Source organism: Hyla sarda, chromosome 6, assembly GCF_029499605.1.
Source record: "Hyla sarda isolate aHylSar1 chromosome 6, aHylSar1.hap1, whole genome shotgun sequence".
Lineage (NCBI taxonomy): Eukaryota > Metazoa > Chordata > Amphibia > Anura > Hylidae > Hyla > Hyla sarda.
Window position 1 is genome coordinate 62,020,328 of NC_079194.1, and position 13,124 is coordinate 62,033,451.

General features: G+C 42.9%; 1 protein-coding gene across 1 annotated transcript; it reads left to right on the forward strand.

The window, feature by feature from the left end:
* Window positions 1–162: 162 nt before the first annotated feature.
* ATF4 (activating transcription factor 4) lies at window positions 163–3,726 on the forward strand. Its single transcript, XM_056523905.1, has 3 exons — window positions 163–530; window positions 1,025–1,324; window positions 2,795–3,726. Exons 2-3 carry the CDS (start codon window positions 1,117–1,119, stop codon window positions 3,619–3,621), a joined length of 1,035 nt encoding a protein of 344 aa, XP_056379880.1. The 5' UTR covers window positions 163–530; window positions 1,025–1,116; the 3' UTR covers window positions 3,622–3,726.
* Window positions 3,727–13,124: the final 9,398 nt, after the last annotated feature.

The following is a 13,124-nucleotide window of genomic DNA, read 5'->3' on the forward strand; positions in this document are numbered from 1 at the left end:
TATAAACAAATATACTACTACTACTACTACTACAATGGATGTCATTACATGTGTGGAAATCAACGAAAACAAAAACACCGGCTGTAGATATCTACCAGTAGAGATCTATCAGTAAACCACTTCCGGTCTCGGGCAAGCCCCAGCCCACTTATTCCAGGAATGTAGAGCGGACGCGCACTGCACACAATGCACACCCGCGGAGGGATATGACTTTTCAAGCACTCCGCCTGTATATAAGAGATGGTCGCTGCTCGCGCCACGTCAGTCTGCAGGTGTAATGAAGAGGAAGAAAAGTTGAGATCTTGCCGGCCGTAACATTCCGACACCATCGTCATCAGCTTCATTGAATTCCTTTTAGGTTTATCCCCTTGCCAGGAGCCAGTCGGTCACTCTCCCACCGGTGCAGATCACAGCCCCGCAGCCATGGCGGTATAGCGGTGGCAGCAGCCAGCGGCACTCCCTCCTCAGGCCAGTGCAAGGCGACAGCACCCAGCGGCGCTGGCAGCACCAGGCTTCGGCATCAACATGGCGTAAGTACCCGGGGAATCCTATAGGAACTGTAAGATGACATCCGCCGGTCCCCCTCGGGATGTCGCGGCTATAGCGGGAAATGGGTGACAGCTGCGTGGGCTCCTGGGAGTCTCACATTACCGCGGGGCAGATGGCGCTAGGTGTGGGGGCGGTATTACGGGGCTTTGTTCGGATTAGGTTACTGACAGTTCAGTTTTTGACGTTAAAAATTTAACCTCCGTGTATTTTATTTTTTTGTGATCGAAACTACATTTTCCACCTGACAGCATCGGCATCTCGTGAGGGTAAAATGGCGGCGGGGAGGGAGGGTAAAATGGCCGCGGCATGGGCGGGTGCCGGGAGGAAGTTACCATATATGGTCATAGGGATGCTGCAGCCGGGACTGGCCGCTATAGATGAGCAGAGGAGACCCTGAGGTCACGTGGTGACTGTACAACATGGCAGTGTTTATCCATATGGTATTTATCCTCTTGTATCTGTTTTTTCCCCTTAGGCTCCTCAAGGTATCCCGCAGCAGCTCTGCTGTATACGAGAAAGAAAGCTCAAAATCTACTTTCTACCTAAAAGCTCTGATACGTGACAACAATGAGCCTGTTGAGCGAAGAGATGTTGTTGGGGGACTTCTTGTCCCCCTTCAACAAGTCGTTTTTGGCGGCTGAGGAAAGTTTGGGTCTCTTGGATGAGTACATTGAGGTGCCTGGGTACCTCCCATTGCATGGGTTGTCCAGCGATAAGGCTAAGAATGGCGTCTCCGATCTGCTGCCTCTGGAGGAATCTCTTGGCAGTTTCCAGGGTAAGAATGAAGGTTATAAATTAGTTCATTAAGATGACACGTGAAGATAGCATCCTTATATGATGGTAGTCTAGTAAAAAAGGGATTTTCAATAAAAATATATTTTTTTTTATTACTTGAAGGAGCGATCTTGTAAAAGTACATTTTTAAAGGGGTATTTCAGTGGTTTATAAAAACAAAAAATAAATTAAATTGGGGCCTTAAGTTATTTCGACTTAACCCTGGTCCCCAGCAGTTCCAGTTCTTCAGCTCTAGTTCCCCAATGTTTCTGTCTTATGTCTTTCTGTGATAAGTGCCTGGAGACCTGCCTGCTCAGCCAATCACTGGTTAAGACTGGACCAGAAAAAGCTACTGTGGCGGGTTGGGAGTAAGCATAGCATGTTTTTAATTTTTAAAGGGGTACTCCAGCCCTAAGATATCTTATCCAAAGGATAGGGGATAAGATTCTGATTGCGGGAGACACAAACCTGTGGCATTTGCACAGAGTGATGTTCGCTCTCTGAAGGGTCACGACCCCTCCCATATACTTGGATTAAGGGAGCGGGGTTGTGATGTCCTGATACTCCGGTCCCATAGTCATGACCCTTCAGACTCAGAGCAAACAGCGCTCTGTGCAGCTGCCACAGGTGGGTGTCTGCATAAAAGATTGCTGGGGTCCCCAGCGGCGGGACTCCTGCAATCAGACATCTTATCCCCTATCCTTTGTATAGGTGATAAGATGTATTAGGGCTGGAGTACCCCTTTAAGGCCCAGGTAATGAGTTTTTGTCAGATGCTGGAATAAACCTTAAGGCAGATATAGTAGGCACCCATATCTTATAAAAAATAAAAATAAAACACCAAAAACTTTTTAATCTATTAAATGACATCTTGCAGTTTGTATTCTGATCAGTAGGCCTAAAATTAAGCTGAGACTTCTTTCTATGTACAGATCATTTCCCAGTGGTGTGCTTATCAGAGGAGTTGAGATGAGAACACTGTATTCACCACCATACACAGCAGGGATCAGCTTTCCCTTCTCTGTAGAATGACCTCTAAAAAGGTTTCAGAGAATGCTCCATAGTGTCTCCTAATTCATGTGAATGGAGCAGGTCCTGTCTATGGGTCATGCTGTAAATCATATCACTAAATGCTGTTCAAAACAAATCAAGCAATATGGTAACCTGCATAATGTCAAGAATAATTTACAATCAGAAACTAGATTTTTTTTTTTCTCTGATTAGAGCCAGATACTTAGGAACTGATAAAATAAAACACTTAAGGGCTCATCAGTCTCCTACACTTTATATAAATTAACTTGTATGTTTTAAACTAAGTGCCCTCCTACTTGTGGCTCCTCCAGCTGCTCTGAGACTACAACTCTCAGCATGCCAAGTTCATTTTGAAATAGCTGAAGCAACCACAGGTTGGAAACAAGATATTTAGACACAACCTTTAGAATAAGTTGATTGATGAATTCTTGTATCTACAGGGGATGCATTCTCCGGCATGGACTGGATGGTGGAAAAAATGGACCTGAAGGAGTTTGATTTTGATTCCCTGCTTGGGATAGAAGATCTAGAATCCGCTGTCTCACCAGACGAGCTTATGGCCACGTTGGATGACTCGTGCGATCTCCTAGAGGACCCACCTCTCCCAGTGGTGCTTGGCCAATACATGCCATCACCAGACACACAAATATCTCTTGCAGAACATTCACTGGAGGCAGATCAGGTGGCCCCTAAGAGTCCAGATCAAGTAATGTCACAAGTCTCCAGCCCAGACAATTCCTTTATATTAGATGTAGGCAGCGAGGTAGATGTTGCAGAGGAGGATAAAAGATCCTCATCCACATACACTCTTGAAGCTGTCAAGTGTGAGAAGGAAGATTCCTCAGATAATGACAGTGGCATCTGTATGAGCCCATCCTATCTGGGATCTCCCCAACAAAGTCCCTCATCTACTGTTGAATACCCTAGTAGTGTTCATTCCTCCCCCGCATCCCCTACTTCTGAGAGACCCAAACCCTACGATCTTCCCTCTAAGGATAGAGAAACCTTGTCTAAGGTAAAAGTTGTAGGGCAACCCAAAGTAGACAAAAAGAAGAAGAAAATGGAGCAGAACAAAACAGCAGCCACTCGCTACCGGCAGAAGAAAAGAGCAGAGCAAGAGTTAATATCTGCAGAGTGTAGAGAACTGGAAGCCAAGAACGATGCCCTATCAGAGAAGGCTGATTCTTTAGCAAAAGAAATCCAGTATCTAAAAGACCTGATGGAAGAAGTCCGCAAGGCCAAAAGCAAAAGAGCAAATAGTACCTAGGTCAGGAGAATGTTGGGAGCGTTGTGTATGTTGTAAATAGGTCACGTGGTGTAATGTTATGCACGAATGTCTACTTAATAAATTATTTTATAGTTAAATGTATAACGTGTTGTAGCTTAATTCTAGTCACAAGGCTGGGTTCACACAGTGGTAATGTGGAAAATGGCATGTGCTTCTTATTTCAGTTATTGGTAAAACATTTCAACCAAGGAAACTGGACTCCCTGCATTGTACCATGGTTAACCATGTGCTGATTCACTACAAGACAGACACTTTGCAACTGCACACAGCCTTACCCATAACAATCTTAGTAATCTTGCAACTTTGTAGAAGCATTCCTGTGCTACCTATGAAGATGGCCATACAACTTCATCCCAGTTTCTGGTTTGGTCATACCTGAGAATTTTTACAAACGCATGCCACAATAGCACTGACTGCTGTATGAAGAACATGGAAAGGTATTAACCTTCACTATTTGGGAGGTTTAGCAAAACCTGTGTGGATGATCAGTAGTGCAGTTGCCCAGAGCAACCAATCAGGTTCCTCCTTTCAATAAGTAATCGCTCTTCTACACAGGTTTTGTTAAATCTCCCCCGTAGAGTATGGTCATACACAAAATATGGCACGCGTAGCCCTACCCTAACAGTTCAGAAAGTATTAGGACACCAACTGAAGGGCATACCAATAAACATCTGCTTCTACATTCTGGTTCATCTCAGGCACTGGGTGGAGTTAAGGTCAGGCCAGGTGAGTTTTTCCCACCCCAGACTACCCCAGTCATGCCTTTTATGGAACTTTCTTTGTGCACAGAGACCCATGCTTGTACAGAAAAGGGCTGAATCCAAACTGCTCCCACAAAGTTGGAACAACACTTGCCCCAGGATGAATGGTGTGCACTGTGGGGAGATTTATCAAAACCTGTGCAGAGGAAAAGTTGGCCAAAACAACCAATCAGATCGCTTCTTTTATTTTTCACAGGCCTCTTTAAAAATGAGCAATCTGGTTGCTTCAGGCAACTGGTGAACTTTTTCTCTGCACAGATTTTGATAAATCTCCCTCTTTATGGGATCAGCAACCACACATAATAAATGGAGCACTCTCTGTTCAGTCTGCACCATAACAGACAACTTTCTCCATTCTCTGATTGGTGGGGGATTCCAGTGGTCAGACATCTAATGAACAGCTTGCAAAGTATAGGTAATTAAAAAATTTTTCTTAATATGGTTGGGAGGGGGGAATGCAATAAAAATGTATCTGACTCTGATCTCACATCTCCTGTTTACCTTTGTCTGGTCCCCCCAATATGTCTTCTTCCTGTTTCCTTGATGAGAACTTTCTGCAGGATCTACTGGCTCAGCCAATCACTAGCCAGGATGGGACACCACTGTGCTTTTCACTGAAACTAAGAGGCCTAGGCAAAACCTTGAAGAGAAAAAAAACATTCCCCTGGTATCTCTCCCCTTTTAACTTGTTAAAGAGAGAGCATACAGGTACGCCCTTGCATCCTGGTACTTAAGGATAAAGGGCACACCTGTATGTCCTGAGTCCTTAAGTGGCTTTAATGCGAGTGCAGGAGCTGCGCTCGCTTCAGAACCGTGTCGGCTACTATCAGCTGGACACTCACTGTTAATGATAGGCAGTGCTCGTTCCTGATGGCCCCAGTGTGCCATGTAATGCTGGAAGCAGAGAGTGAGCTCACTCTTTGCCTCTTGTAATCGAAGCGCACTAGGGCCATCATGAGTGAGCACTTACGTTGGGAGTGAGTGCTTGCTCTGAAAACTTGCTGCATACAGTGCCGTAAGAAGACAGGATATGGGCACATTTGCGTGCCCCCCCCCCTGCATGTAAAAATAATAAGGGGTCTATGCACTGGGACCAGTGTGTCCATCACACAGTGGTCCCAGTACTGACATACAGGGAATAGGCATGTCTATATTTCTGGCTGATCAGGGCTGCTAGAAAGCAGCAAAAGCTATGCCTGAATATGAATTATAAAGAATGGTGTCATCCTGTGATTAGTTTATGGGGGTACAAATTTGTGACAATTGCACTTTAAACTGCAGAATAAAATCTGCAGTTTCAAATCCTGCACATTAAATATGCTCAGGATACTGTACACCTAACACTAAACAGTGAAGACACGTAGAAAAAAAAATGAAACATTAAAGGTAATGTTCTGCCCTTATGAGCTTACAATCTAGTTAAAGGGGTTGTGCGCTGCCCTGCTTTTCAGAGCTCCGCACGCAGCGTCCGGAAGTTCATTACTCCGAACACTGTGCAGGCTTCCGTGTTCGCGGCCACCGGACGTGACGTCACGCCCGGCCCCCTCGTGACCTCACGCCCGCCCCCTCTACCAAAGTCTATGGGAAGGGGCGTGGCAGAAGTCACGCCCCCTTCCCATAGACTTTCGTTGAGGGGGCGGGCGTGAAGTCAAGTCCGATGGCCGCGAACACGGAAGCCCGCACAGTGTTCGGAGTAATGAACTTCCGGACGCTGCGTGCGGAGCTCCGAAAAGCAGGGCAGCACACAACCCCTTTAATCAGTGTACTTTAGTTACCACATTCACACAGAAATATTACAGATTCAAGGCCAAACTGTGGGTCATAGTGATCTATAATGCTTTCAGTTTGGTCCATGGAAACAGGACAATTTAACCATAGCTAAATAGAAGACAAGACACTAACTCCAGATTAAGACATCAGGAACATGAAGGAAGTAAAATGCATTCTGCCACCTAAGAACCTTAGTACCAACCCAAAGAACCAACAAATTGATTATTAATCAATCAAGAGCCCACTTTTGGCACGAGTAAATGAAAGAGTGACCATGAATCTAAGTGACTGTCATGGATGAACCTGTAAAGATAAAAATGTATCAAACTAATAAATGGGGATGGAAATAAAGGGGGAGATTTATCAAAACCTGTCCAGAGGAAAGGTTGCTGAGTTGCCCATAGCAACCAATCAGATCCTTTATATTTTTGACAAGGCCTCTGCACAATGAAAGTTGCAATCTGATTGCTATGGGCTTTTACTCTGCACAGGTTTTGATGAAAAAGTTCATAGCAAAAATAATCCCGTTTACCAATTCGCTTATTACCTCCTCGGGAAAAAAAAATGAGAGGAAAAGAATTCAGAAAGATTACAAGAAACCAAATTTTCGTTTGATAACTGAAGAAAAGCAGAACGACCCTTAGCAAAGAGATCATTTTTAGATTTCCTGATCAGAATAAGGGTATCCTGAGATGATGACAAAACATCCATCAACACCAGCCCAGAAGGAGACCTTCTGTTGACTGAAACAAGCTCAGATAATCGAAGAGCAGCAAAAAAAAAAAAAACAACCACAAGGATAAAAGCAACCTTAAATAACGCAAACTTATAAGATGAGAAACAAAAAGATGGAAGCAAATCAATCAAACAAGAAAGGATATCAAATAAAATCGAACAATGCATATCCGGATGACAAGACCCCTCTTTTAACCCTTCAAGGCCAGAAAAAAAAACATAATACCTTGCTTTTGAAATAAAAGAAGCCGACAATTTTTGTTCCAAAAGAGAAGAAACGAAGTGCAAAGCAAAAAATTAATAAATAAATCATACAGAAAGGGGTTGCATGCAAACTTTGACAAAATAAACTCCAGTCTGTCCATGCAGCGGAGCATTCCACACATGTTCTCCTAGAAAGTAAATTTCTAATACTGTACATGACTTACACCATATCATCTCCTGCAGATAAAGAGGGCAAGGCACTCTTCGAAATATGCAAAAAGCACCAACTCGTGGAATTTAGTCCACTGGAAATGAGAAAGAATCCACTATAATGTTACAGGAACCAGGAACATACTTAGCACTGACCAAGATATTTCAGACATGCAAAACCAAGTGTCTTAACAAATTAACAACAGGGTTGATCTAGATGAAAGTGTATTAATTGCATACACTACACCCTTATTGTCGGAACTATCCAAAATATGTTTACTATGAAAGAACCCCAAATAACAAAAGCAACTACGACCAGAAATACGGTCGTCAAGCCACAAGCATTCCAGCTATGTAGCCATGCCTCTGCAAACCAATGACCCTGAAAAATGCCCCAAAACCAGTAAAACCTGCGTGTGTGGAATTGTAACGCATCTGAATCAATAAATTCAGATTGCCAGCAATCATGACCACTATAACAAGAAAGAAATTATAGTCACACCAGAAGGTCTTCCTTCAATGGCTTTGTCTACTGTATATGTGAGTAAGGAGATTACATACCTTTAGTAGCGATGTAAAAACAAGAAAAAACACGACCCATCTGCATTATTCTAGTTGATAAATGTAATATCCCAAGAAAGGACTGTAAATCATAAATGGTCCCACAATCAGACCTGCAGTTAATTCAGTCTTAAGTTTATCAGGATTTGCATTGTCAACCCATTGGCAACCACGGCCAGGAAACAAAGGGAACATCAAATACAAAACCATTATACAATAATCTAGCTGTCTGATGGTCTTGATAAACTTCCAACCAAGGAATTAACCTTTCCAGCTTGATTGTGTGAATGCTTTTAGCCAGACAGTCCTTAGTGTCGAACAATTGACCGGACTGACTTGTGTGCTTAAAATATTTGGACATTGAATGGCATGCCACCACAGAAGGCACATTAATGTTTGTAGCAGCAATTTGATGCCCACTTGCATTGGTTCTCATTAATTGCAAAACAGAACTCTTTCCTGAGAAGTCCTTGACTATCGGCAGCTTTTTGGTGGAGGGAATTCCTCTGAGGAAGCATAAGGCTAAGCCACAAACTCACATCTTTGTTGCCAAACTACTGAGAACCAGTACAAGGGCCGGGACAATCATTTTGCAAAGACAGAATACCTGTCCACACATTGCCACATGACCTCAAAAACTTTGCAACCAATTATGCATTAATTCAAAGACATGGGGATAACATGGATAGGACTGACATGGCAGACAATCTACCAACAGAAATGATGTCAGCCACAGCAGGAGACACTTGCAAGACGAGAGGCTGCGGTGGTACTCAGGAAGACAGCAGAGGTGCAGGAGACTGCAGTAGTGCTCTAGAAAACACATGGGGACAGAACGTTGCTCTCTGGCTAAACAGAGGTTCTCCTCACAGGGGTCACAGCACCTCTTTGACGATGGACTAGGTACACCTCCATAGCAGGAACAAGCATGGCTTGTCTGAGGGAGCTAAAGGATGCTAAGTAGGGCCACAGTGCTACTGCCTGGCTCCTCAAATAGGCACTCAAACTCTGAATACTCCAGTGACATGCTAGTGGCAGAAGGGAGGAGAGCACTTACCATACTGCCACTGGCATGTTGCTAAATGTGCCTGGTGGTAGCATCTAGACATCGGCACAGCCATTCTTCGCCGCCTACTCCATCGTACTTCCAAAATGGCTGTCGAAACAGGAAGTCCATGGCTCTGGGGATGCTGGTACAATCTTGCTGCGGGAGTCCAAGAGGAGCCGCATGTGGCTGAGCTGGCTTTAAATCAACTTCAGTTCCCACCGTAGTCAGAGGGACCAATCAAAGAGAAGTTTTGGGAGGGCCCAAGCTATAATACAGGTGCGTGAAGGCAAAGCAATTAAATGAGAGGGAATCAAAGACAAGGTGAGAGAGAAAATAAGGGGTCCGGTTCTCGTATGTCCCCTGACCCCATTCGGGGTGGGAGGTCCCTAACATTAGACCCACAGTCGGACCAGTACTTGTGTCTGTAATATGGACACAAGCATACATCCAAACTATCCATGTGTCAAGGGGATTATGGAAGTGCAGACTAGTTTTCTATGTTTTATTTGTGCTTAAAAAAGCTCAGGAGCACATTTCCCCCCCATCTCATACACAGACTTTGGACCGAAGCCCAAACACAGGACGTGCAGCCTGGAGTGCTGAGGGAGGGGGGTCCAACCAAAAGCATATGGCAGTTAAGTGTGAGAGGAGCTATGATTGGATGAGGCTGGACCCCCCCCCCCCCTCAGAACTCCAGGCTGCCCTTTGTGTTTCGACTTCGGTCCAATGTCTGTGTATGAGATGGGGGGAAATGTGCTCTTGAGCTTTTTTTAAGCACAAATAAAACATAGAAAACGTCTTTTTTTTTAAACAAAGTATATTAGAAATATTTTTTTATTTACCATATGGAGTGCAATAGCAAAAATTTGTTTTAATGAGAGTTAGCCTTTAAGTATTGAAGCAGAACGACACCTATATCTATCCACTTATATTCAATTGTCCAGGAATGTAATATTGATTAATTTTTTGCTTTGTAAGTAGAATGGCGCATATTCTAACTATCTTGAAACTAAACAAAAATACTTTTGTGGATTTTTTCCCTTGCATTAGCCAGGCCTTTTCCCTATTCATTTTAATAAAGAAAAGAACGCTGCATACCAAACCACAGAAAACAGAAGGATTTCTCACATTGCTTCTGATCTTCCCCAACTAACCTCAGATTATGCCGCCTTGTTCTTGTGCTTTATATTAAAAACTTTTCTTTTTTTTTACCTTTTGAAGCAAAAAGTAATATTGCAGCATTGTCATATAGTAGCAGGCAGTTTTTCATAGATGCAGAGTTAGATACATTTTGTAGGACAATTTATCATTGTTGGTGTAGTTGAACGATTTTTGTCCACCTTTATTTTGTGTAATGCTAATGTGTACGTGCTTCCAAACTTTAGTAAATGTTCGCAGGGCATTTGATAAGGTTTGCACGGGTACACATTTCCTGAAATTTCCTTACAGTTCACCATTTTCTATTGTTTACCCGTTGCTCAAAATCTTTTGACTTTTAATCCTGTTGTGCAAAAATTTTATGATATTTTATCCTGTTGCACCACATTTTGTGACTTTTAAACCCACTAAAAAGTTAAGCCATGTCTGGGCTGGTGTATACCCTAGGTCAGGCTGTCCGGGCATGAAGGGAGTTGTCGTTTTGCAACAGCTGAAGGCACCCTGGATGGGAAACACTTCCTTAGGTGCATGTTTTAAATTTTTTAGTTCAGACTGTGTGCATAAAATACAGTTTCGTGTACTGAAAAGACCAGTTTAGTCTCAAAATATCACCTCTTCGTTTATGTGGTTACTGTAAAATGATACAGCAGATAGCTGGCTTTCACCTCTAGGCCGCTTATGGATTTCCCTAACAGGTGTTTGGTCACAACAAACAAAAAGCCTTGTGACATCTAAACTGATCACTAGGTGATTGTTTCCAGACCACTTATGGCAAATTATAACATTGTTCACATGTTCATTGTTCAATGTGACTTGCCCGTAAATCATTATGAACGTTATACAGTGACGGGACATCGTGGCGGAAAAATTACTGCATGCAGTAATTTTTCCGCCACGATGTCCTGTCACTATATAACGTCTGTAAGGAATTACGGAAATATACGGGTGCAAACGGGCAGTTACAAAACCCCATAGGCTGCAATGTGATTTAGTCGCGGCCGTCAGGGGTTTTGTAACGGACGGTTTTCCCCGATATAGTGACGGAACTTCTGATGGAAGTTCCTAAACGAAACAATAATATAGTGTGAAAGGAGCCTAATCAGTAATATTGTAACTACTTTTCTAAAGTTATATTGTGCTGGTCATGTGGAAAGATAAATTCTGATTGTTATTGTTACCAAAATGCAGAGGAATGTGGAAGCTGAAATAAGACAAAACGAGTCAAGCTGTTAGGTTGCTTGTTTCACAAAAAAAAGAAGAAAAAAAAACACAAAACGCTAGAAAATAGTGACTTCTAAGGCTATAAATTCTGCATTAATTTATAGCCAATACACTTTAATAGGATTCCACTGTCCCATTCAAACAGCAGACTTTCCACTGATTTCCATGGGATTCTGCTGCACTGTTCACACAGTGGAAACATCTGCCGTAAAAATCCTGATTCTATCGTCTGCAAAAAGAATAGACATGTCTATTCTTTTTGCAGATTTCGCTCGGAAATGCATTACCATCTATGAGAAGAGCGTTCCTAGCAACCGCTGGATCATTCAGACATTCCGCATGTGGACATAGCCTATGAACAGAGAAAGCAACATGAGATGACTCAAAATTGAAACAGCAGCAGTAAAGCAATGTTTCTAGAATGTTGCACAAATTGTATCTAAAGAAAATAAAGAATACCTTGATTAGAAATATCTGACCGATTTAACCATTACATTACTGGTACATGGCATTTGTTCATCAGTTTTATCCTCTACAGGCTCCATCTCTAATTTTCAGTGGTCACTGAGCTAGTGGGTCTAACCTAACCTCTATAACAGAATTTCCCAACCAGCCTTTGGCTGTCAGGGCATGCAGGGAGTTGTAGTCTTGTAACAACTCGAGGCACACTGGTTAGGAAACACTGTTCTGTGATGTTTCCCATATACTAAGCACAGAGAAGGGGATCCTGCTCCCGTATATCGCTATAGCACACCTTCAGAAGCAGCAACATGGAAGACATTATAGAACAGTACTAAGCAGTATTAGCCGAATCAAGCCTTGTGGTGAGAGCTAATACTCACTATAAGCTTCATCAGTCTCTCCTGTTTGTTTCTGTCACTCCTGCCACTCCACTTCCATTCTCCTCTTCATCCATAGACATGTACAGGCAGCATATAATCTGATCCCTCAGGGAAGTGATAGTCCATACACCCTCTTAGGGCCAATTTAAGTTGTTTCTCAGATTGAATGATAAGCAGCGGAAGGCAGCAAGAAAAGGAGCTGATAAGGAGGAACACTTTTAGCCTAAACTATGTTTATAGGGGTCTATGGATATGTTTGGTACATGAGCCAAAAATCTTCCTGTCATATATAACATATGTGTTCTCGAAATTAAGTTTAAAGAGTACCTGTCACCAAACTAAACTTTTAATACATTGTGCCTTCATTTTAAGACACTTTGCTATTTTCTTGCTGTTTAAATTCTCAACCTTTATGTTTTAAATGTGATTAGTGGTAATTACTTGTCTCTGAGTCTGTCCAAACGTGGATGTCCCTTTAAAGGGGTACTCCACCCCTAGACATCTTATCTCCTATGCAAAGGATAGGGGATAAGATGTCTGTTCAGTAGCGGGACCCCGGCCTCTGTATCACTCGTCATCAGCCACAGAGCGATCTTCGCTCTGTGCAGCTCATGAACGGGGGTGCTGCAGGAGAGATCGCGGGGGGTCCCGAGTGGCGGTACCCCCGCGATCAGACATCTTATCCCCTATCCTTTAGATAGAGAATAAAATGTCTAGGGGCGGAGAACCCCTTTAAATATACTTGTTATGTTGCTCTGATATACAGTAGTACTTTTTTTTTTACTTTACTTTAGCAAGGATTTTAGATTACTTTTATATGTTTGGATACCGGGAGGGAACATTGAATCAATCAGATGACTATGTATTCCCAAGGGTGCCCTGCAGATCCTATTATCACGGCTTATAACAGCATATCTTAAGACACTCATAGCCTGAGCAGTAAAGCCGGTACATATAAATTAGTAAGGGATC

Coding starts and splice junctions, on each gene's coding strand:
- ATF4 (XM_056523905.1), top strand. CDS start 1,117: ATGAGCCTGTTGAGCGAAGAGATGTTGTTGGGGGACTTCTTGTCCCCC. Junction 1,325..2,794: donor ATCTCTTGGCAGTTTCCAGG/GTAAGAATGAAG, acceptor TTGTATCTACAG/GGGATGCATTCTCCGGCATG.